Source organism: Eurosta solidaginis, chromosome 1, assembly GCF_040869045.1.
Source record: "Eurosta solidaginis isolate ZX-2024a chromosome 1, ASM4086904v1, whole genome shotgun sequence".
Lineage (NCBI taxonomy): Eukaryota > Metazoa > Arthropoda > Insecta > Diptera > Tephritidae > Eurosta > Eurosta solidaginis.
Window position 1 is genome coordinate 94,663,595 of NC_090319.1, and position 26,737 is coordinate 94,690,331.

Below are 26,737 nucleotides of genomic sequence, written 5' to 3' on the forward strand. Positions count from 1 at the left end.
GCCATTTTTCCATTATTCAATATTGGAGTTATTTATTCAACAGTTTAGTGATTCGAACTTAGCAGAGGATTGCAAATAAGAGGATTTGCAAATAAATTCGTTACAATATGATATGGTTTGTTATAGATATGAAATAGTTCGCTGTATAGAGCACACGATTCAGATACGGACAAGACGACCTAAAACCTGTCGGCAGAACGCATAATTCTTTAGGTAAAACTATTTATATTTATGCTTATGATTGAAATAGCATTAATTACTATCCCGATTTTTTACATAACATAGATTATTATTTTACTTTAATAATTAAACTTCTTCACTTAATGTTTTCGTTAATCATCATATTGGCTCTCCACATCTCTCTCAATCACATCCTTCAACATTTGTGGTATTTTTATAAAATCTGTAGCAACTACTGGTTCGGTTGTTGTACATTCAAATGCAAGACTTGGTTTAAAACTTATAATACCAATTAAATAGAATTTGTCATTCCTATGCACAACAATTCCGCCACCACTGTCACCATGACACAATTCACCCGTATTATGCGAATTTTGGATCATGCGATCACTTGGGCGTACACAAAACTGAACATCTCTCAATTTAGTAACACAATCGTTACGAGTTATTGTCTTTATCATAGTTTTTGTAAATAAAGAATCCTTATTTTGTCTTCGCCGCCTTGGCCAACCATTAACAGAACCTGATTCGCCGGTTGAAATATCAGCAGACGAAAATGTCGTGCAAATCGGTCTAATATTTTTACTCAGAATTAATGGAATGTCAAGTTTAAGAAGTGCGACATCACTGTCAGTAGATCTGAAAAAGAAGAAATGGAATTTCTATTAGCATTGTGTAGAGGTGTAAGAACTTCGCAATGTAGTTTGTATACACAGTTAGAAATATGTTAACATATCTGTAACAAACCGTTAACACTACGATGACAAATTGAAGGCGCACCCCTCGACGCAACACTACTTCACGAGCTTCATCATACCTAGACTACCACTACGCATGGCCGCAACACATGGAGACAATGCTAGCATTTCAAGGGTGTAAACTTCTCAAAGTGTTTATCCAACTCTAGATTGTGTTTATCCAACTTTAAAAGGCAAATGTTTTGCACTTAAGTATAAGAGCTATCAAAAGCGCAGTTTTCTTTGAAAAACTGAGTTCAGACCTCCTTCTGCCCACACGTATTCCGACACAATCATCCACCAATTATAGTGGATATCTGCCACCCATTCACCGACCGCCCATTCCATTGCAATGGTTATTTTGCGTATTCGGAAAAGCGTGGAACCAGAAGCAGGGCAGCAAAGTATAGAAGACTATGTGCAGGTCTTACGAACATAGACAAACAAAGTTACTCTGATCGCCAAAAAGACGGGTATGGGTATTTTCACTGGGCACTACCATCTGTGTATGAGTCTGATTCAAATAACGCAAACACCAAGAAGATTGTATACACTTGTAAAGTAAGTGTGATCTCTACTCAACTCTGGATTGTCTAAGTGCGATCTCAGCCTGGTGCGAAACTCTCCTCGCAACCTTTTAAGGATGCTTAGGATCGATCTTTGGTACCGATGTCTCGAGAACGATTAATTATATGGCCATTAAATTTGGCACGCGTCTCCCTTATGCCTAGGCGAACAATCCTTATCCGACGCTCATTTCTTAAAATTGTATGTCCCCTATTCAAATTTTTTTATACCCAGCTGTACTTGTACACAGGGTATTATAACTTTGATTCGATACCGGTTCTTTATACAGGTATAAAGGAATCGAGATAGATATACACTTCCATATATCAAAATCATCAGTATGGAAAAATAATTTGATTGAGACATGTCCGTCCGTCCGTCTCTCCATTCACACGATAACTTGAGTCAATATTGAGATATCTTCACCAAATTTGGTACAGAATGGATTGGTATTGAAAATGAGCGAAATTGGATGATAACCACGCCCACTTTTTATATATATAACATTTTGGAAAACACAAAAAACCTGATTATTTAGTAAATAATACACCTAGAATGTTGAAATTTGACACGTGGACTGATATTGAGACTATTGATAAAAATGTGAAAAAAAATTTGAAAATGGGCGTGACACCGCCCTCTTGTGATAAAATCAATTTTACAAATATTATTAATCATAAATCAAAAATCGTTAAACCTATCGTAACAAAATTCGGCAGAGAGGTTGCCTTTACTATAAGGAATGCTTTGAAGAAATATGTTAAGGACCACGCCCACTTTTATATAAAAGATTTTTAAAAGGGTCGTGGACGAATAAAATAAGCTATATTTTTGCGAAAAAGAGCTTTATATCAATAGTATTTCATTTCCCAAGTGGATTTATAACTAAATAGGAAAAACTTCAAATTAAAAAAATGGGCGTGGCACCGCCCCTTTTATGACTAAGCAATTTTTTATGTTTCGGGAGCCATAACTCGAAGAAAAATTAGTTCAGAATAGAACCATATCGTTAGATTAATGTGAAAATGTGCTAAGTCACTTTTAAGGAATTTTACAGGAGACGAAAAAAATGAATAATTTTTGAAATAACCTTTTTTTTCACAACTGTGAATGAGGTTACCTTAGTTGCAATACTTTTGAGTGTAGAAGCTTTCAAAAAGATAAACAAAAATCATGTATGCGAACCCAGCAGCTATTTTATGACTTAGCACAATTTCCGCATTCAAAACAATTTTTTTCTCCTGACTTAGCACTTTTTACTCAATATGTTTCCCCATCATTCCTCCCCTCTAATGATTGAAATATAACACTAAAACTATATATTTCACAAAAAATACTATTTATTTGTAAAACTATTTCTAACTGTTATGATCCGGACTCTTTGCCGGATGGTGCGCAGACAATAATTTATTTTTAAATTCAAAAAAATGCTGTGTTGTGTCTTATTCCATATAAATACAACTGCCACATACATTATCTACAAACTAAATGCTAAATCTCTTAATCGCTATCAAGAGAGTAAAGACTTGGGTGTAATTTTTGACTCCAAACTCTCTTTTTTCTAGTCACATTGACTTCATTTATTGTTACGCATCGCAGAGAATTCTTTATATTCCATAGATAGTGATGGTCCTAGCCTATAGGTTGTCTAGTTCCAAAGACTGCTTACATACACTGTTGCGCGTATTCAGCAAACGTACTAAAGGGCTCAAAGTCATTCATCTCAATGCGCAAAGCCTATATAAAAAGCTGGATGAATTGAGATTCATATCTGAAGTTTCTGATATAGATGTTATATGTATTTCCGAAACCTGGTTTTCTTCATGTCACAAAAATGATTTGGTGCAACTAAATGGATATCAACTTTTCAGGACTGATAGACGTGGTCATGGTGGTGGTGTTGCTATATATGTTAAAAGTAGTTTATCTTGTAAACTTTGCTGCAGTGCTAGTCTAAGTGATTCTGTCGAATATGTGTTCGTAGACGTGTTCTCTGTAAATAATGAAAGGCTTCTTATCGGCTGTGCATACAGACCTAATCGTGGAGTTGACTTCTCTGGCTTTATTGAATTTTTCGAGCCTCTACTTATAAGCTATGATAATATAATCATCGCTGGGGATTTCAACTCCAACCTTCTCGTCGACTCAACTCTAAAGCTAAGTATGGAGTCTCTTGGACTTTTTCCCACCAATTTAACTTCACCTACACACTTTACTGACTCAAATTCTTCTTCGCTGGATTTATTTTTTGTGAATGATCCCCTGAAATTGCTCCACTACGATCAATTGTCGGCATCTTGCTTTTCAAAACACGATCTGATATTTCTTAGTTACAACTTTCAAATGTCACACATCCAATGTTCCTTTACGTATCGTGATTTTAGAAGCATAGGTTACAGTTCCCTTAATGCAGCGGTGGAGTCGGTCGAATGGAGCTTGATTCGTACGCTGACATCGGTCGATGATGAGGCATCATTCCTACAGAACCATATTATTAGGCTTTCCACAACCATGTGCCAGTGAAACTCAAAGCTGCTACACACAATAATACCCCTTTGGTTTAGTGCCAATCTAAAACACTTAATTCATCAGCGTAACCTTGCTTACTCACAACTGCTTCAAAGCAGCTAGGATCGCTGCAAACATAGCCGTTAGGTCAGCTAAGCAGAAATTTTATAATAACAAGTTTAGTGCTGCTTTGAGTTCGAATGAAACCTGGAAGTTGATTAAAGATATTGGTATCGGAAAATCCAAATGCGATATTTCTGTCCTCCCTGATGTAGACATTAACGAGATAAATATAAATTTTGTAAATCTGCCAATCTCAACTGACAATATATGTGCTGACAATTATTGTATTCGCGCTAATGTTGATTTTGGTCCTCTTGAGTTTGCTAGTGTCGATGATTGAGATGTCGTTCAAGCCATTCTTTCAGTAAATTTTAATGCTATGGGGTTCGATGGTATATGTCCGAAATTTTTAAAAATGATTCTTCCTAAAATCCTTCCTCACTTAACCTACTTGGTTAACTCTGTGCTGACGTCCTGTGTATTTCCCAAATGTTGGAAAGTTGCTAAGGTAATCCCAATCCCCAAGCAAAACAAGGAATATAGAACTATAGCTATTCTGCCTTTCCTTTCCAAGTTCGTCGAACGAATTTTGCACTGCCAGATAAATACTTATGTGCAGGATAATAACCTTCTCACAGATTCCCGGTCTGGATTCAATTCAAATCGTAGCTGTAAAACGGCGCTCCTATCGGTGATAGAGGATATTCGAGAACAAGTTGACAAAAAGTTTACTGCTTTCCTAACCCTTCTCGACCATTCAAAAGCGTTTGACTCGGTTGACCACACCGTTCTCTGCAAGAAGCTGGACAACCTATTTAATTTCTCCAACTGTGCAACAGCCCTAATCAGATCGTATTTGGCCGACCGAACTCAGGCAGTAAGTATTGGTAGCAGAAAGTCTGACTTCGTCAGTGTTTTAAGAGGCGTCCCACAAGGCTCAATCCTTGGTCCCCTGTTATTTTTTTTGTATATAAACGATTTGCCTGGTATTCTCAAGTATTGTAATATTCACATTTATGCTGACGACGTACAATTGTATATGTGCTGTCCTAGTGATTGTACCAGTTCATGTATTAATAACTTAAATTACGATTTGTGTCAAATTGGTACGTGGGCTTCTATGAACGGCTTATGTCTTAACCCTAAGAAGTCGAATGTATAGTCATTCATAGAAGGTCACTAGATAAAAGTGGAATGGAAAATTTAATTTTAGACAACACTATTATAGAATACGTTGACACGGCAAAAAATCTAGGTGTAGTTTTTAACAAAACCTTGAAATGGAAAGATCACATCTTCCGCACAGTGGGAAAAGTGTATGGGATGCTTCGTACACTCTGGCTTACACAATATTTTACTCCGTTACATATTCGTCTACTAATAGCAAAAGCGTACCTAATACCTGCGCTCCTTTATGGTTGTGAGATTTACTCTAATTGTGACTATGTATGTAATAGGAAACTTAATGTTGTTTATAACAACATTGCTAGATACGTCTATGGGTTGAAAAGATTTGACCACGTCTCTCATCATGCTTACAGGTTGCTAAACATTTCTTTCGATAACCTTATTAAACTAAAAACGCTCACTACGCTACATAAATTAATATATATGAAGGGACCTGACTATCTGTATCGGAGGCTAAATTTTCTCCAGTCGTCTAGATCTGTTCTCCTTACCCACTTCAGATATCGTATGCTAATATCTGATCGCCAGTTCTTCATTACTTCCATACGCCTTTGGAACTCGCTCCCTTCTAGACTTAGGCTTATAAGCAATGCTCCGCTCTTCAATAAAGAATTAACAAGTTTCTATAATAACCTAGACAATTAAAATACTAATTTGTTCTAAGCAAATGTACTCTATCATTCGTTTATTTATTATTTATTAAATTTATTATTTATTGTAACCTTTTCTTAGCCATGATCATTAGCTTTAAGTTTTAAGTTTAAATTGTTCCTATTTTATGCCTTTTACCGACTAGCACTATAAAATAATGTTTGCCAAATTGTTGTGCTGGGATGAATTGCCTAATAAATACAAATACAAATATAAATTGTTTAAAAATTTGTTGCAATGGTTGGGTTCAGTAGACGTAACACCAGTGACTTTAAGGACCCTATGACGTTGACAGCACTTTATATATCCTTTGTCAGAAGTGGTTTTGAATGTTGCTCAATAATATGGAATCCTTTCTATGAATCTAACTCTTATATTGATAAAGTTCAAAAAATGTTTACAAAAATTGCTTTACGTATGCTTCACTGGCCAGACGGCCTCCCATCGTATACCAGCAGGCACAAATTGCTTGGTCTTCAGGCTTTGCACGACAGAAGAACTTGTATCTCACTCATGCTTGCCTATAATGTAATAAACTTGAACATAAATTGCTCTGATTTATCTACTTTGTTCATTCCATATATTCCGCTGCGTGATCTTCGGCATAATAGATTATTTATCGAAATAACTCATAAAACAAATTATGCTATGAATGAGCCCATAACTAGGACTATACATCTAGCGATTCAGTAGTGTTATTAATTTTAATACCAGCTTGAATTGTTTTCTATTTTTAACTAGTCTGTAAGAAAGCATGTAGTTATCGACATGTAAGAATTGAAGTAGATTATGGTCAGCGCAAAGCATTTATCAAACACCAAAAGCATGTCTCAATTGGGTGAAACCAATTTCAATGGGTTTTATTCGCAACCCTCTCAAGGGGTTTCCAGCGCAATATATAGCTTCTCCAACCCAGTGGCGAATCCTGTTTCATTGACAGCCGAGGCTCTGGCGACCCCAAGTTCTTCATGAAACTAGGGGGTGGGGAGGGCGGAATGGCCTAGAAGGTTTAATGTGGTCATATAAATCGTTCCCGGGATGGTCGGGCTAGTAAATTAATAGTGCTTTGTACCGGAACGTACCGGATCTATATCCGGCAAAGGACCATAAACATCGGTAACACCGCCCAAAGCCTTCGGGGATTGTCTTTATCGTTAATACAACAACAGAAACAACAAATCATGTAATTTTAGACTGAATGAATAAAATGCGCGCACAAAGAAATGACTAGTAATTCAGATTGATATTATTGACAGGTTGACTTAGCACATTCTTTTTAACAGCTGACGACTTACACATCATTGCCCACAGCACGTAAAAATCAAAAATGAAAATATTTTTTTTTTGTGATCGATGTATTTTGAATTCATTTTTAAAACTGCATTAAAATAAAATTTAAAAAAAATTGAATTGAAATTGAAATTAAGCACACAAGCCAAACAACAAAAGCAAATTTAATTTTTAAACCTTTTAGAAATGGATGGAATGATTTTTTCTTAAGCAAATATCTTTGTAGGACAATTGTAAGAATATGCTAAGGGGAAAGTTGCAGCCCAAATCAAGGCTTTGATTTGCAAATTACGGGACTACTTAAGAACTGTTTCGGGATAATTTCGGAACTATTTCGAAATTGTTTAAATATTTTTTCGGAAATTCGGAACAATTTCTGTGTCGCTCTTTTCATCATTTCGAGATTATAACGGTATGAGAGACTATCGCCTTTAATAAAAATATATCCAGTAGATTCTCCTTGAGCATTATCACTTTTTGAGTCAATTAGTTTGTGCTTCTGCTATCACTGTTGGAATTAGTTAGCTAAAAAAGTGATTTTAGAAAATTGCTAAATTTCTTGTTATAGAATAAGTTCGGAATCATTCCGGGATCATTTCCAGATTATTTTCAGCCTATTTCCTATTTCTGTATAACAACAGGACTACTTGGGATCAATTTTGGGATATTTAGAGATAATTTTCGGATTGTTTTTGGAATCATGATCCAGGGCCATTTTGGGTCTATTCGGGATAATTTCCGGGATGAATTCGGGACTATATAGACAAGTTCGGGACTGTGTTCGGAATTATTCTGTTGCTGGATTGTTTCTAAATTACTTCACGATTATTTCATAACGGTTTCTGGATTGTTCTCGAAATCGTTTCGGGACTATTTTCCTATTACTTTAGGATTTTGGGGCCGTTTCAGGACTATTTCAGAAAACATTTCGGGGTTATTTCAAGATTTTTTAAGACGTTTTCGGGACCATTTACAAATTTTGAAGATCTTCTTGGAACGGTTTCGGATAAATTTCTAGGCTTGTTTTGTAATAATAGCACCGCGACCATTTCGTGACTCTTTCGAGATTATTTCCATATAGTTTTGAATTGTTTTCGAAAGTATTTCATGACTATTTCGGACCGTTTCGGAAATGTTTTCAAAGCTGTTCGGGAATTAAATCAAAAGGATTGATACGAAATATTTTTAACTATCGACGGAACATTTCGAGATTATTTTCGAAAGTATTTCAAGACCATTTAGGGATCATTTCGTAAAAAATATATCAGGGGAGCATTGGACCCCACCTTTTTAAGAAATCTAGGATATCCTTTCTTCTATGCATCGTTGTGGGTTAATCTAAGGACAATTTCAAGATTGTGTGATCGGGATCTTTCCCGGACTTTTTAAGGACTATTTTCTGGACTCTTTCGGAACTATTTTCAAGATCATATCGAAGGATATCGCAATAATTTTATATTTTTTTGTTCGTGCGGACTGGGCTGCGGGTATAGGCTAGAATTTAAATAAACATTATATTTTTGAAGCTGTCGGACTCGACGTAATTCCTATGAGTGCAGTGTAGTTCTCATGATCTCTTCAGAATTAAAAATAGTGACGGCATAAACACGATTTCGAGCATAATCGCATAGCTATTGAATTTGGTTAAACTCCATAAGTCAGAAACCAAGGTAGTGGTTATCCCCCATATAGCCATTCTAAACTGGCTGTTAATTTGTAAATTTTTTGTAAAAAATAAAAGTAATCGATCCTTATGAGTTGACCCACCCTAAGATATTAATGTATATAAAACTTCGCGCTTACCTATCAGCAATTATCCTTGACACATTTTTCATAAAAGACTCTATGCTTCCATTTCTTGAATCACCAGCAACCAAAACTTGTACAAGCCTCACTGGGAGTACTTCTTCATTTTCATCCCAAACGCAATGCAAAGCTGTAAAAGAAACGAAAAGGGATATTTTAACAAAAACTAAACCCGATTTAGCTGAAATATTCAAACAAAAACTGGCATATTCTTCATATAACGCCGATCATTAGAAAAGAATTGAACCAATATGAGGACATTTTAGAAGGTGATGAAGTTCGTGATTGGCGAACTCCGCAGCCAACAATGAGACCCGAAAAAACGGTAGTGACAGCTCTAGTCACCCTATATCACTTCTGGCATGTAGTTACTTGTAGATATGTTTGCATTTCTGTGCTTCGCTTAAGCAAACAATTTAAATTGTAACAATTCAAATGCCAGTTATTCCAGCTGGTAAAACGTGTCGATCCGAGAAAGGAGTAGTTGTTATTGTAGCTATCACTCCGCGAAGGTTATAGGGAAAGGTATCGATTTTGATGGTTTCATTGTCGGTTATAGGGTATTTTGATCGCCCCGTATGACAGGCGTACCTGCCTTGGGTCTCTTCTAAGCTCCTTTACCTCCGGAGGGAAGGAGTCTGCCCCGGTCTTGAAACCTTCCGTCATCTGCAATATGTAGCTCCACACACTCACGCCGTTTTCATGGTTTTCCCCTTCTAAATAGGCATCTTTCTTTCTTCTCCGCGTCGTCAGGATAACGCTCAAATATACCGCGCATTTTCGCAATAGTACGCAGCGTGGGCCTATTGCAGCTTGCTTTTTTTTCGAGGCAATATAACACTCCTCATCGTATCATCGGTTTATGCAGGTTAGTTGGAAATAGGTGTGCTAACATCAGGGGCGCTCTCAATACGTAGCGCTCCGATTGCTCCGTCACATTTTCGGATCGAAGAGAGAGAGAGAGAGATCCCAGTGAAGTAATAATCAGTTGTCTGTTTCATGAGCAGCTTTTGAACAGAAAACTTTCCTCGTGTTACTGCGGGCATTTTTTTTGCTGCACAGACGCATTTACATACCTTGGCTGCTACAGGATAGGAGTCCGAGTGAATATGTGGACCTCGTAGATTGTACACATACAAGATACTGGAACTGCGACTTGAACGAATTCGATCTCAAATCATATACCTCATACATATTGAACATTCGGAGATGAGCGATATGAGCTTATATCTCAAGGGATTGAAGAGTGCAATTCACAGCTTCCACTACCGAATTGTCAAACTCACCTATGCGACCTGAATCCTGTTACAAATATGAATGTATTTGGCTTTGGCTACCACTAGTTCTTCATGAAACTAGAAATAAGGGGCGTTATGGCCAATGGAGGTTCATTGTGATCATATTTAATCGTTCTTGGAATGGTCGGGCTAGCACCTCAGTGGTGTTTGTTGGAGGAAATTACAGGATACATGGCCGCCAAAGGATCACCAATATTGATAGGACTCCAAAAAATCTGCGAGAAGTGTCTTTATCGCTACAACAACAACTATAACTGCCGTCGTTGCTTAGTGTTTCTCTTTATGCTGCAACTTATTACTGCAAGTGACCATACTTCGAGCTCCAGCGAAGACCAGTAACCTCAACCCACTGGGAGATGTTACATCGTGGAGGTGAAATTTTTCGACTGTAGGACTTAAGACCTCTTCCTTGCTCACCTTGGCGTTAAATTCGCCCAACATGATTTTTAAATCAGCCGTCTTGTGCTTTTCCTCATTTCACACAAAAGGAGTCTTAATACTTTTCTCCGCATCGTCTTTTAATGCGTAAGCGCATATATACGAGATACTAAAAAACTTCGGCATAATGCGGATATAGGCGAGATGCTTGTTCACAGCCGTGAACGAAATTATTTGGCGGCGAAGTTACTTACCCGCCACAAAACCAACACCTTACCTCCGAACTGATTGTTTTGTACATATGGCCACCGAACTCGACCTCGCAAAGCCCCATTGTTCTTCTTGCCTTGCCTGTTTCATCGTACTTCCTGTATAGTGATGATGTCGGCCTTTGCCTTGAAGAGAACATCAACCAACCCGGGCATATCTACCTTTCCTTGAAAGAGCTTGAACACTGAGGTACATGCCCTCAAATCATGTTCTTTAAAATCAAAACCCTTTAAACGTTTTCAGTATTCATCATCAGTTCTCATTCCAGGCTTGTTCTAATGTTTCAGTGCAAATCATTTTTACTTCGTAAGTCCCAAGCCTAGCGCAATGAACCACGAACGGTATTTGGATTTTGGTCGAGAGGCATAGCTAAAAAAAAATAATAATTTGCACGACTCCCCTCCGTTGAGATTTGGGTAAAGGTTCACTTTCAAGATGCGTCATACTCTCTTTTCATTTTTTCCTACAAATTGGCGGGACGAAATCTACATGTTTTATGCCGACTCCGAAAGTCAACTGCTGGGTTATCCCCTAAGAAAAACCGAAGAACACGAGATAAGGGCAACGGCCTTGCTGTGGATCAACCGGGTTGATTGTAAGGTCTCAAGGTCTTTACGGCCATGTTTGGATAGGAAAGGAACTAGCTTGCTTCTCGAGCTAAACAAATCTGCAATGAGTGTACTTAAGGGTGTTATCTTAGGTCATTGCGCTATTGCACCAACGTTCCGACGGTGGCGCATACCAACAAGCTTTATCTGCAGAAGCTGTCAGAATGACGAGAAAGAAGAGTCGATTCATCACTTTCTCTGCCTATGTCGAAAGGCTGGCTTCCAATGCTGATTAAGTTTATCAGAGAAATCAGGTTTTTTCGCTGAGGAATCCTAAGAAGTCATCTGGTTGGATGAATGTGTCGCCACGCGGCACTCCCTGAGGCACTCACAATGGACAAAAGTGTCCAAATGATCATTTTCAAGACCATTCTCAATATTCAGAAAAATGTTATAACGGATCCACTACTGCACCGGGTCTTAGCGATGCTGAAGCAATAATGCGCCTCTTCTACATCACAAGAGACCGGGCGTTCTAGTAGTCCATTTTTAGCGTACGTTTTCACCAATTCAGATGGTGTTTTGGGTGATTCGGTTTTAATTGATAAAACTTAATTTTTCTATTTTAATTTAGACTCACCCGATATTACTAGTCTTGGTGAAATTATGGTTCCTCCGCAGGCTTTAATTGATTGTGCATAGATACCAACATGCCATGGTGAATCTGAAGCTGTTGGGTCTGACAATGTTTCAGTTTTGCCGCAAATCGGTTGACAATTAATCTTCCTTCTATCCCAACTGAAACTGGAAGTACACCTCATCGAGATTGTTGACTCACGGCTGAAATTATAGAAGATGTGTTATTTTTTTCGATACTCAAATTAGGCCTTTCATTCACACACACTCACCTTACCGTATTTTCGTAGCTGTCAGCACAGCTAACTTCCGCAATCATATTCGGTATTATCCTTTTACATAGCACCGGAGCTGTGTGATATTTGCAATCGACTTTCGTTGATATGCTTCGGGTTAAAATATTAGTGTCGCAGAATTCTGGAAGATATTTGAAAATAGTTTGTGTTCTCTTATTTGCTATTTCTTTCTTCAGGATAGATAAAAAACTAGAGAAGATTTTGGTCGGTCGCGATATACTTTGGACAGATAGGAGTTTTGTCTATAGTATGCAGAGTGAAATTGTGTAAGTTAATCGTGGGTCTTCTTAAGTATACTCCTGACTGAGCTCCCATTGCGGTAGCTCACGAAATAATTTGAAGACCTCTGTGGCACACCTTGATTAATAAATAATTTTACCGGAGCACTTTTAAAGTGTGCGGGGAAGTATAATAAAGTGGATACTGTCCAAAGCCGAGGTAGTGCTCACTCAATTTATTAACTAATGATTGCACCGTTAACGGTGACAGGAAAAGTAGTCGGATAAGGTGGCTTGCCAAAGCTGTTAGTGGAAACTGGGAGGGATGCCAAAATTACCGCCGGATGTAGAACGGTGAGACGCAGAAACTACACGCTTTGGCAAGGAGCTTTCACTTTGGCCGCAGAATCGCGTTTACTTGCATTCATCGCTTTCCAGTACATAAAATAAGGATTGAGAAGCACAAAAGCTGTTATCCAGCGGCTTGGGGACCTTCCCAATTTGTTTCTTTCGTTAATTCATTTAAGAATGAAGTGTATCAAGCTGGAGGGACTGGATGTGGCTATGAATACTTGTGATGCTTCTGAAAGCAGCATTACAGCAGAAACATTTTAAGATATATTGGAAGCGTAACATGGCAACCTGTGTGATTAGAGGTAGAGAGAGCGTACACGGGAGCTTCTCGCTGGAACACATTTTTTTTCGTTGTTATTTTACTCGCTCGGTTCCGGGAGGCGGCACACTTTTAGCTACTATTTAATATCCAACAAAATAAGAACTTGCATTTTCTATGTACATACCAGGAAAATCTTCCCCTTCCTTAGCTCCGCCAGACTGTCGAAGAACCATACACTAAGAAATCTGAGTCGTATTGTTTGCAGTTATGGAAAGAAAGCGGTAAATCGATTTCTATACGCCAACGACCACATCTTTTTGTCGAAGAAGGAAATTAAATTTACAATAACAGAGCAGAGGCGAGTAGAGTTTAAAGTTAATCTGATGCTGGTAACAACAGGTGGAGTAGCAGTACTGTAGAAAAGTGTACCAAGGAACTTATTGGCAAACCAAACTCATTATTGAAGTGACCGAACATGCATGTCGACGTTCAACTGACACCACTTTAACCGAACACTGTTGCTCCCCCATAGAATGGATTAGATTAAAAACGCAAACTACCAATAATATATATACCATATTTAAAAATCCTTTTCTTAAGTATTTTCATACCACTTTTCCAGGAACAAGACCCGTAAGTCCTTGGGCGAACTGCCCATACTATAAAAAATATGGACCGTGCACGATACACATATTGCTGAATGCGGTTCAATGTACTGACAATTGTGCGTGATGTAGGAGATTAGGTTCCAGTGGGAAACCCTTTTTTCCTACTTGTTCCTTCCTAAATTCCTCACCCCCTTTCCATTTGCCTTTTCTATTCATGCTTTCGCGACTGCCTTAATACTCTTCTTGATTATTAAAATGTAAACCAGTAAAGTTCCCAGTTTGTGTGCATTTTTGGCTTAAATCTTTCGACACGTTTGGGAATCAAATAGCGACACAGGGGCGCCAAAAAAAACCCTATTTATATATATACTAGCTAGGTACCTGCCAGACATTGTTCTTTGCTATCTGCATGACTTTTGAGAAACATTTATACCTTTTATCCCGCCTCCCTCTTCTGCTCTGTCTTTTCTTCTTCTTTTTATTCGCTCCTCCTTCTCATAATGTGTCTCTCACTCCTCGTTTCTCTCCCCTTGCTTTCTCTGTCTATATGTCTTCGTCTCTTCCTCCAGCTCTCTGTCCTTCTCCCTCAACCGCTTCCACTATCTCTATCTCTCTATTTTCTAAGTAAAAAACTTGCGACTATAGCTCTGCAGTAGGGTTGACATAATCCCAAGTAAAAACTTGGGGCTAAGTCACTTGAGACTATGTCATAGCACCCTTCAATTTTTTTGTACTTACTGTAGCATCTTGGAATATCTGCATCCCATCTATTGTTTTCTCCACAAATTCTCACAACTTCGTCTGTGCTTGCCCAAAGTGAATAATTATTTTTACATTTTATAAAGATTCGCGTATCTTTTTGCACTGAATAACCAGATTCAATGTAAACGTTATCGTTATCGTTGTATATAATATGATTTTTATCATATGGAATTGTACAGCCATCAATAGTTGGAGTTGAGATTCTATTTGATGACTCCAACATGCATCCAGCATGAAACTCATCCTCATCAGATCCATCATGACAATCTTTTCGTCGATTACACTTTTTATCTGAATCTATGCAACCGCCATAACGACAACGAAATTGTGCTGTCCCACATCTCCTTAACGAGCATAATATGGAGCTCTCATCACTGCCATCTTTGCAATCCTTCTTGCCATCACAAAAGAAATCTTTGTATAGAAATTCTCCGGACTCACAGGATAACTCATTGGGGTTTCTGTATGAAGAAAAGTAAGCAAAGATATAGAAATATATCAAAATAAGAAGAGTTGATTGTGTTTCCAAAGACCAAAATGAGATCTTTCTCTTTTGTAAGTCCGATGTGAAATAATACTCAATATGACATAATTCTTTCGCTTCATTATTGAAGATGCCAGAAACTGCTCACAGTGACCCATAGCCACGACCCAGGAACTTGGAGAGGATGCTAGATAGCTCCACTCAGACATTAAAAGAGCTATAAATGAGAGTGCCTTGGTGGAACAAACGGCTTGGACAGCTGAGATGGCAAGCTATAACATTATATAACAAAGCTCTTAGGAGATTGGGGAAGGCTACCTGGAAAGAACATTTTAAGGAGGTGATTGATCTTTCAACAGCGACACACTTAAGCGATCACGGATATGCAATTATTACTCTGAAAAGGAGCTACACTAAACAGCCGGAATGGACATTAAAGATCTTACTTAAAACTCACTTTTCGCAGGCCATCAACATTGACATATAATAGGAGGTCTGCCGATCATTATTGGCAACGAAAAAAGCTTAGTAAGAAAGCTCATCAGTCTCAAGCGAATGCAGTAGGCTTTGTCTACTTTTAGCGCATCTAAATCACCAGGACTAGATGAAGTCTATCCCTGCCTGGTACAGCTGGGAATAATACATATAGCCACAACCTAATCCAATTTATATAAGGTAACTCTACCGCTCGTCTACATTCCAAACAGCTGCGCAAAGGTTAAGATAGTATTCATACCAAAGCCAGAAGGGGAACGAGGGCAACTGCCCGCTTCATATCGCCTGTATGATTTCTCCTGAGGTGTAAGGAGAAAATTGGCACATTAGCAAGGTCAAACTAAACAAGATCCCTTTGTTTAGGAATCAATATGCCTTTCAGTCAGAAAAATCCACGGATACAGCTATTCTTAGCTTCACGGAAAAAATTTAAAACGCTTTGGAATCTAAAAATGTAGCACTCTGCACCTTTATTGACATCTCAGGGGCTTTCGATAACACGACACCGTAAGCTATCGAACAAGCTGTGAATATTAAAGATAACAGCCCAATGATCATTCGCTGGGTGCTAAAGAGAAGAAAAATCAGTATGATGGTAGGGAGTGATAACTGAGTGAATTTTGGCCATTTGGGGATATCCTCAAGGAGGTGTAGGATACATCCTCCTCTCTTGTGGACCCTAGTCATATATGACTTCCTTCGGCTACTGAAATCCAATGGATTTGCCATATAAAGAGTATGCAGATGACCTACTAATCAGAATTTCTGGGATGCCCGGGAAAACAGTATCCAATCGCATGCAACAAGCCACGCTCATCATAGAAAGATGGTGTAATACCAAAGAACTCTCTACCAATTCTAACAAAACTTCCCTAGTACGTCTTACCCGAAAAGAAAGCTATCTATGCCTGAATCATCTCTGGGTAGCACCACCTCCGGTTTAAATGGAATGCTACCTTAAACAAGGAAATAAGAGCTCGCTAGCACTCGACTCTATGGTAAAGCAGGGGCTATCTACTTAAAGGTATACTGCACATTTATAGCTGCCATCTTTGCTTACTTAGTTCGGTGGTCGAAGACTATTAGAGTAGAGCAATAAGAATTAAAGAGTTTTGAAGTTTCCATTGTGGACAGTACTCTTTGAGAAACAGGGATTCCATATACTGACCATGACTTTGAGGTCTGGTTTACAGATGCATCAAAAACGGGATTTGGTATCTATGGGCTGAACTTTAAGGAATCAATACGATTGGGCTGCTGCCCCACTAATTTTTAGGCAGATATCCATTCAATATAAGCCTGCGGTAAAGAATGTCAACGAAGAGGCTTAACCTCGAGGAGTATTCGCATTATTTCAGACAGCCAGGTAGCCTTGCGTGCCTTGCAGTCTTACATAACTACTTCCAAGCAAGTGGATGAATGTTTCGTTATGTTGGATTCCCGGCTACTCATGTCCCTGAGTGTAACAAATAGGCAGATTAAAAAGCTAAGCAGTGTGCCACAGCAGTATTATATGTTGACATAAAATTTACTTCGTTGGACTTACTCGCTTTTGCTGCAAAAATATTTCCACTCGTCCGAACCATCCGCACAATCACGTATTCCATTGCACCATCTTCCATATGGTATGCAAGCACCATAATAACATTTAGCATCGGCATCTGGACAATGCGCCTTCAAGCATGGACTTGATATTATGTTGTCTGCTTCGAACTCATCCGAAGCATCTGTACAATCTTTATGACCATTACATACCTGATATTCGGATATTGATTCGCCATTCTTACAGGTAAAGTAATCTTCATAATCGTCGTATTCTTGAGCTACGAGAAAAGAAATAAAAACGGTACATTTAGATATTAATTTATAATGGAGCAGAGTCTCAGTCAGAGAAGTGGTAATGCCGTCTTCAGTAACATCAGAAGTTTTTAAAAGCAGCACCACACCTCATTTATATATATGGTAACCACTACATACGTACGGCTCCACTATAACAATCAGCAAGCGAATGAGAATGCACAGACAAAATGCAGTGCACAACTTCTGAAACTGCTTATAACGACTTAAGTATTTTTAAGTAGAAACAATTTGCATTTAATAGAGCATCGAAGGCGCGACCTATGATTGGAGAAGTCTTTACCGCAAACACTTGGCGTGAACCGATGTTATTCTCTTATCTTGCACAGGCCCGCCACTTTTGATCAATAGGTGACCTCAGTAGCGCACTTCTTTTTGATATGTCCGGAGATTGGGCGTGAAAGGTGCTAGTTCCTGCCGCCTCCTTCTCCCAGACACAGTTGCGTCCACCGTCCCCGTACTTATGGGTTCAGGCCATCATATAAATTAACTGGTATCATCAATATCAATCATCATCAGTTGCTTGAAAATCTATCCACCGGCATTCACTAACCCACCGATATGTTAGTCCGACTCGCAGTACATCGATTTCATCAACCACAGGTCGCTTGGAAATCGATCAAATAAATCAGTCATCTGCGCGTCCCCGATTCAACAATCCTATCCACTAACATCCACCAATCCATCGACCTACCAATATTATCCACCGACATCCACCAATTCGTCATCTAGAACTCAGAGGTTATCGATTCCACCAACCACCGGCTGCTTGGAAATCGATCAACCGATTCGTCTTCGCCGATTCATCAACTCTATTGACCGACATCTGCCAATCTACCCATACGTTATCCGACCCGCCGGTTCATTGAATGTGACCAACACAACCCATAGCCACCTATCGCCTGTCTAACTATCGTAATCCTCTCTAGGAGTCAACAGGACACTATTCTGCGACAAAGCCAGTCACCGTTCACTGATTTTACAGCAACCGTAGGGATCCGTCAAATGACACAGCATTCACCGATTACCCCAGCAAGGTGTCCATCGACCGATAAATGAATCCCCCATATTCCGCCGCCTCTCAACCAACACCCGGACATTGTCCAACGATCCTACCTGCCTATCACAGTTACAGGTCCCCTCCAATATGAAAATTATGTACAACTAGGTGCCTTCTCGACTATGGATTGACTAAGTACTACCCTAGCCTTCGACGAAACTTTTTAGAACGGTCATACTCATGTCAGTGTGTCTCGTGCAAGGGATGGTTGCATCGGACAGGTTGTTCAGGGCTAGACCCTAAAACCAGACGTCCCCGTAATTTCTATAAAGTTTTTGTGGCTCCCTGCTGTTCACACCCAAGGGCGTCCCGTAGTCTGAGCCTTAGCGCCACCCCCCCCCCCCCCCACCACGACATTCCAGCAGCTCCGCTGCTCAGCAGGCCACTACTAGTTCCCCCAGCTGCTCCCGCCCTATGGTGCCTCCAGCTCATACGGCCCTTGCCACTCATAACTACAATCTCCGTAATAGAGTGGCGACGTCTCCCCCGTTGCACTTCAGAATTCTGCAATTAAACTGTAATGGATTAACTGGTAAGATCACGGAGATAGTCGATTTCATGAAGCGGCACAACACACGCATTGCTGCGATTCAAGAGACTAAACTCACAGCAAGATCTGCTCTGCACACATGTTCTGGGTACAATGTCCACAGAAAAGATCGCGAGATCGGGAATGGAGGCGGTCTCGCGTTTATCATACACCATTCAGTGCAATATCATATATTTGATCCCGACATCGGCCGCAGGGAAAATGTCCTGGAACGTCATGGCTTATCTGTCCGGTCAGGCGATGTAAACCTAGAAATCATCAACATCTACATCCCTCCTGCCACCTGCTGCCCCAGTGGATACCGCCCTAACATTAGTGCGTTACTCACTGGCGACAATCGCATTTTTTTAGGCGATTTCAATGCCCATCACGACCTATGGCATTCAAACTTGCAGGCGCACAGCAGAGGTGAGATGTTTGCGGATCAAATAGAAGAAACGACATTCTGAAAAATAAACGGAGATGCCCCCACTCGTATGGTAGGAAGCTGTCACAGATCGCCAGATATATCAATCGTGAGCGCAGGACTCGTAAACTGCGTCAACTGGCAGCCGATGGTAACATTGGCACCCGACCACCTGCCAATACTCATCTCGCTCGAGCATACCGCCGACTTCATCGTCTCTGAAAAACGCACTTTCATGAACTTTATAAAAGGAAAATAGAAACAATATAATTTATAATTTGCTGCCCTCCCTATCCCGACTGATGCTCGCCAAGGGGAACGTGCTTTCCGCAAGGTCATTGAATACGTCGCGGCTCGCTTTATTCCCGCCGGAAGAATTCTCGAAATTCGGCCTCACTTTCCGGCGGAGGCCGCAAATTTAGCGAGAGAACGTGACGTTATAAGACAGGTCGATCCCGGCGACCCCCAAATAAGCGACATAAACCAACACATCAGATTGCTTGTGGATGAATACCGGTGGGCGAAATGGGAGGAACATCTAAGAAAATGTAACCATGTCTGCCGGTGTGGGTAAGCTTTGTTCCACCGTAAAGTCCCTATCGAATCCGTCCAAGCACAATGACAAATTTCCATCGCCTTCGGCGATAAAGTGCTGTCGGATGTGAAAAAATGCGCGAGCGCCTTTTGCCGACAATATATAATGCATTCTACGGTTGACAAAGCAAGACGGAGGGCCAACAGACACGCGCGCAAACATAAATTTAGCGCGTCCCCAATTACCATCACCGCCAAAGAGGTTGAGGTTGCCATCGGTCAACTAAACCATCTAAAGCGGTGGGCCCTGACGGCATAGTCATGCCGATGCTTAACAGCCTAGGAAATGAGGGTTTTAAATATTTAGCACATGTCTTCAACCTGGCTCTTTCCACCTTTGTCATTCCCGAAAAATGGAAAATGGCGAAGGTGGTCCCGCTACTAAAGCCTGGGAAACCAGCTAAAATAGGAGAATCATATCGGCCGATATCTCTCCTATCGCCAGTAGCTAAGACGCTTGAAGCCATTTTACTGCCCCCTTTCAAGGCAAATTTGCCACTAGCCTCTCATCAACATGGCTTTAGAAAACGACACAGCACTACCACCGCGCTAAATGCCATCAACACCCAGATAAATTGCGGTTTAAACAAACCCCCCACCATAGAACAGTACTCCTTGCGATAGACCTATCAAAAGCTTTTGATACGGTCAACCATGGCACGTTACTGCAAGACCTGGACGGGTCTACCCTTCCTCCAAGTCATAAAAGGTGGACCGCAAATTATCTGGGTGGACGGCGGGCATCGGTGCAATTTCGAAACGAAACATCTAAACCAAGGAGAGTTAAGCAAGGGGTGCCACAGGGTGGTGTCCTATCCCCACTTTTGTTTAACTTCTACATATCAAAGTTACATTCGCCACCAGAAGGAGTTACTATCGTTTCCTACGCCGATGACTGCACAATAATGGCCACAGAATCAGGCCCACAGATCGATGAGCTATGTAACAAAATAAACGGCTACCTCCCTCATCTCTTTAGTTTCTTCACCACGCGAAACCTGACATTATCACCGACTTAATCATCGGCGACCTTATTTACATTATGGACGTCCCAAATGTCGACCATTTGGACGTCCACGTCAATAGCACTACGCTACCGATTGTCCTACACCCCAAAATCTTGGGTGTGACGCTCTATCAGGATCTACATTTTGGTGAGCATGCAGCTGCAATTGTACCGAAAATCCAGAGCCGTAATACACTCCTCAAATCTCTTGCTGGCAGAACTTGGGGAAAAGATAAAGAAACGCTCATTACGACTTACAAAGCAATTGACCATCCGATTGCATGCTACGCGTCCCCGATATGGTCGCCAAGCCTTCTGTCCCCAGAACACGATCTACATAATGAGGCGAGAATACTCCCAATAAGGGAAAGAAATTAAATGCTAATGCGCAGAAACCTAGGCATCCCAACAGACATCTGATTGATGAGCCAACACCGCCCAGGGGCTTAAGGAGTCATCTCCGTAAGCACTATGAGGACATACGGCACCTGAGAAGACAGCCGTATGAAGCCAAAAAACATAAGCAGGTCCTTGGTGAACTCCATAAAACGGCGTCGGACCTCTATATCAGGAATTGCCCAGTGAATCCAGTACTCAAAGAGCAATACCCTAAACTTGCGGAAGAAGAACGCATACTCCCCAGGGAAACGTGATTCACTCTAGCACAACTTCGATCTGAATACTGTAACAGGTTAAACTCTTACCTATCCAGAATCAACCCCGACATACAAAATGTATGCGCCGCTTACAACGTGTCCCCACATGACACCAACCATCTCTTCAATTGTAATGTGGAACCAACGCCTCTATCACCTCTCTCATTATGGTCCACCCCTGTTGAAACAGCAAGTTTCCTCGGACTCCCGTTAGAGGACATTGATGACAATTTGTGATTGGTCCGACCTATTGGATGGGGCGAAGCACTGCTACAACAACAACAACGAATCCCACCTTACAAAGTCGAAATACAATCGCTGCGTGATATAGGGGAGATTTTTCTACAACGTTCAACCGCGCCATTAGCGGTAAAACATGACTTAGAGACGAGTACAAAATCTCAACTGAGATATATATATGAGATTTATATGCACGTTGCGTTAGGTTAAGTTGAACAAGCAGGGCCACAAGAAAGAACTGCTAGCCGTTACTTTGATTGACTTCTGATCATATTTTTATAATCGTCGTTACTACCGCATATAGACCAATCTCCGACAAAGCTGACTGCTACTAACTTAAAGTGAGCATCAGTGTCTCGCTGGTCTACAGCGGGTTTAATATTATTTATTTATTTATTATACTAAGGACGCTGTAGGAACAACATAAAGGAAACAAGGAAAAAATCCTCTGCCACATATAAACTCCCCGCTAGAGTGTGCTCAAGCGTATACAATTTGTACAACACCGCAGAGCACAAATCTATAACCCTAGATGAACAATATCAAACCCCGCCATCAATATTCATTAACATTCTAATGATTATGCAAAAGCAGCCCGGACCTGAGGAATTAAGTTTCCCAACTAGTATATTCAACTTGTGTTCGTTCATCAACTCGTATCAATCCAAAAATATAGAAAAAACCAAAAGTACTCTTATAAAACAAACAAGCTAGGGGCCGGTTTGTTAAGGAGGATGTTAGAGGTTTGCCACGGATATTATATTAATACGAAGACCAGGACGGTTTGACCGCTTAACTTATTTGCTTTCCATAAAACATTTTGAGGTTAACAGTGAAGTGGAGTGGAAGAGAAGTGAAAGGCGTCATATTCTTATATTTGCATTCAGTTTATCTTTGCAGCGAAGACGCTGAGCTTTGTAACGGTCGTCCTTCCTCCTGAGATATTGAAAGCTTTCAAAGCTCCCAAATATTCTAATCTGCTCCAAGAACTTGAAAATCAAAGCTCTCGCCGAGATCGGAGAGCTGGTATAATGAAGTCCGGCAAACCCATACGCATTTTAAATAACTTCTCAGAGAGAACTTTATCCCTCGATAGCAAATTCAGTACAAAGTAGCTTTTGCTGGTGGCTGATGCATTTGCATATAATCGACAGTCGTTCGGTGTTGAAATATACGAAATTCGTTATTTTAACAGAAATTCAGTCTGTCGTTTTTATACTCAGTTGAGCAGAGCTCACAGAGTATATTAAGTTTGATTGGATAACGGTTGGTTGTACATATATAAAGAAATCGAGATAGATATAGACTTCCATATATCAAAATAATCAGGATCGAAAAAAAATTTGATTGAGCCATGTCCGTCCGTCCGTCCGTCCGTCCGTCCGTCCGCCGTTAACACGATAACTTGAGTAAATTTTGAGGTATCTTGGATGAAATTTGGTATGTAGGTTCCTGAGCACTCATCTCAGATCGCTATTTAAAATGAACGATATCGGACTATAACCACGCCCACTTTTTCGATATCGAAAATTTCGAAAAACCGATAAAATGCGATAATTCATTGCCAAAGGCGGATAAAGCGATGAAACTTGGTAGATGGGTTGACGTTATGACGTAGAATAGAAAATTAGTAAAATTTTGGACAATGGGTGTAGCACCGCCCACTTTTAAAAGAAGGTAATTTAAAACTTTTGCAAGCTGTAATTTGGCAGTCGTTGAAGATATCATTATTAAATTTGGCAGGAACGTTACTCCTATTACTAAATGTACGCTTAATAAAAATAAGCAAAATCGGAGAAGGACCACGCCCACTTTTAAAAAAAAATTTTTTTCAAAGTAAAATTTTAACAAAAAATTTAATATCTTTACAGTATATAAGTAAATTATGTCAACATTCAACTCCAGTAATGATATGGTGCAACAAAATACAAAAATAAAAGAAAATTTCAAAATGGGCGTGGCTCCGCCCTTTTTCATTTAATTTGTCTAGGATACTTTTAACGCCATAAGTCGAACAAAAATTAACCAATCCTTTTGAAATTTGGTAGGGGCATAGATTTTATGACGTTAACTGTTTTCTGTGAAAATGGGCGAAATCGGTTGATGCCACGCTCAGTTTTTATACACAGTCGTCCGTTTGTCCTTCCGCATGGCCGTTAACACGATAACTTGAGCAAAAATCGACATATCTTTAATGAACTTAGTTCACGTGCTTACTTGAACTCACTTTATCTTGGTATGAAAAATGAACGAAATTCGACTATGACCACGCCCACTTTTTCGATATCGAAAATTACGAAAAATGAAAAAAAATGCCATAATTCTATACCAAATACGAAAAAAGGGATGAAACATGGTAAGGTAATTGGATTGTTTTATTGACGCGAAATATAACTTTAGAAAAAACTTTATAAAATGGTTGTGACACCTACCATATTAAGTAGAAGAAAATGAAAAAGTTCTGCAGGGCGAAATAAAAAACACTTAAAATCTTGGCAGGTATTACATATATAAATAAATCAGCGGTATCCAGCAGATGATGTTCTGGGTCACCCTGGTCCACATTTTGGTCGATATCTGGAAAACGCCTTCACATATACAACTACCACCACTCCCTTTTAAAACTCTCATTAATACCTTTTATTTGATACCCATATCGTACAAACTCATTCTAGACTCACCCCTGGTCCACCTTTATGGCGATATCTCGAAAAGGCGTCCACCTATAGAACTAAGGCCCACTCCCTTTTAAAATACTCATTAACACCTTTCGTTTGATGCCCATATTGTGCAAACAAATTCTAGGGTCACCCCTGGTCCACCTTTATGGCGATATCTCGAAACGGCGTCCACCTATGGAACTAAGGATTACTCCCTTTTAAAATACTCATTAACACCTTTATTTGATACCCATATTGTGCAAACACATTCTAGAGTCACCCCTGGTCCACCTTTATGGCGATATTTCGAAACGGCGTCCACTTATAGATCTAAGGCCCACTCCCTTTTAAAATACTCATTAACACCTTTCGTTTGATGCCCATATTGTGCAAACAAATTCTAGGGTCACCCCTGGTCCACCTTTATGGCGATATCTCGAAACGGCGTCCACCTAAGGAACTAAGGATTACTCCCTTTTAAAATACTCATTAACACCTTTCATTTGATACCCATATCGTACAAACGCATTCTAGAGTCAACCCTGATCCACCTTTATGGCTATATCCCTAAATGGCGTCCACCTATAGAACTATAGCCCACTCCCTCATAAAATACTCTTTAATGCCTTTCATTTGATACACATGTCATACAAGCACATTCCAGGGTTTCCCTCGGTTCATTTTCCTACATGGTTATTTTCCCTTATGCTGTCACTATAGCTCTCAACTGAGTATGTAATGTTCGGTTACACCCGAACTTAACCTTCCTTACTTGTTACAGAATATTCTTAGCTTGAGATCAAGATTTTCTCTTCTGTTGAAATAACAAAACAAATTTGTTGATAGCATTATTTAATCGAATTTCTGTTAATTCAAACAAAAGGAAGTTTGTTAATTTTGCTATCATCATTTCTTGCGGTGCAAATAAAATATGCATATTTATAAGGAATTAAAAAGCTCAAACTTGCGCAACGCAATTCTATTTAATTGGCAAATGCAAATAGATTTTTGCATTTATTTAACTCATGAGAACTGTTTTTATTGATTACCTAGGCTTGCACAGCGAATTCTGTGAATTCCAAAATTAATTAAAAATATTACTAAAATTAGTTTAAACATTGCAATAAATAATTTTTTAACCGGATTTTTTACAAATTTTAAACCACTTATGTATACAAATTTTTTTATTGAACACTATTTGTCTAAAAATAAAAATTTTTTTTAATTAAACTTTATTCCGTTTTCTTGTTCAGTGCGATCTTATAAAGTACGCGCACAGCATCCAACTGAGGGTATCATCCCATGACCAGTCGTAAATATAGCTCCATTCATTTATTAAACATCATCACTACTCTATAACTGCATATGCACACCTTGATTGAAAGATTTCAGCTCTCACGCGCCTCGATCTGAAAGCGGTCTAACTCAAAAATCTCGATTTCTGAAGGAATGCATACAATTGAGCTGTTTAGTACAATATAAACCGTTATGTATAATCATTGCACTCATAAGTACACTACTTATCGTTAAGGTACTTGATGAGAAGTGAAAATTCCTTTGACGCTTATGAGAGAGATTGTCTGCATTCTACCTTTCTCTATAAAACTTATATTTTTGAACTGATTGCCGTACTTACATCACTGCTCTCTTGTAACATTGATAACAATAAAACCTAGAAATTCATACCGAGATTTAGATGAGACAGTGTTACCGAATCACTTTGTTAATCCCCTTTTACGAACTAATTTCTGGGTAAAGTCGTTTTAAAAGAAAAGCAAAGTTGCTTATCTTACCTGCCCTTATATTTGATTCGGAGTCATGTACGATGTCGGAGGAAGTTGATATGGCTCTTGGAGTGTTCGAAAGAAAATTTATCAGGAAAATGTATGGTCCTGTTCAAGGTGCTGACGGCGAGCATCGAAGGAGATATTAACACAGATATGAAGATGGTGCAGCGAATAAAAGCCCGTAGGCTTCGCTGGCTGAGTCATGTTAAAGAGAATGGACGGAAGTGCTCCGGCCAACGATGCAGCTCGTCTGCCTCCGCAGCATCCAGCAGTGCCCTTGCTTTTGGAAATTCGTCTGCCTTCTCGTTGCCGCCAATGTTCC

The 26,737-nt window shown here is 39.6% G+C and overlaps 1 protein-coding gene across 2 annotated transcripts; it reads right to left on the bottom strand.

Moving 5' to 3' along the window:
* On the bottom strand, nucleotides 1-25,896 carry LOC137236584 (modular serine protease-like). Of its 2 annotated transcripts, none has more exons than XM_067759361.1 (7): nucleotides 25,678-25,896; nucleotides 17,146-17,416; nucleotides 14,597-15,081; nucleotides 12,393-12,537; nucleotides 12,125-12,324; nucleotides 8,988-9,120; nucleotides 1-819 (listed from the first exon to the last, which is right to left on the bottom strand). In XM_067759361.1, exons 1-7 carry the CDS (start codon nucleotides 25,745-25,747, stop codon nucleotides 333-335), a joined length of 1,791 nt encoding a protein of 596 aa, XP_067615462.1. In that variant the 5' UTR covers nucleotides 25,748-25,896; the 3' UTR covers nucleotides 1-332. The 2 variants fall into 2 exon arrangements, with proteins under 2 accessions (XP_067615462.1, XP_067615454.1); XM_067759353.1 differs by having other exon boundaries at nucleotides 2-819; nucleotides 17,146-17,422.
* Nucleotides 25,897-26,737: the final 841 nt, after the last annotated feature.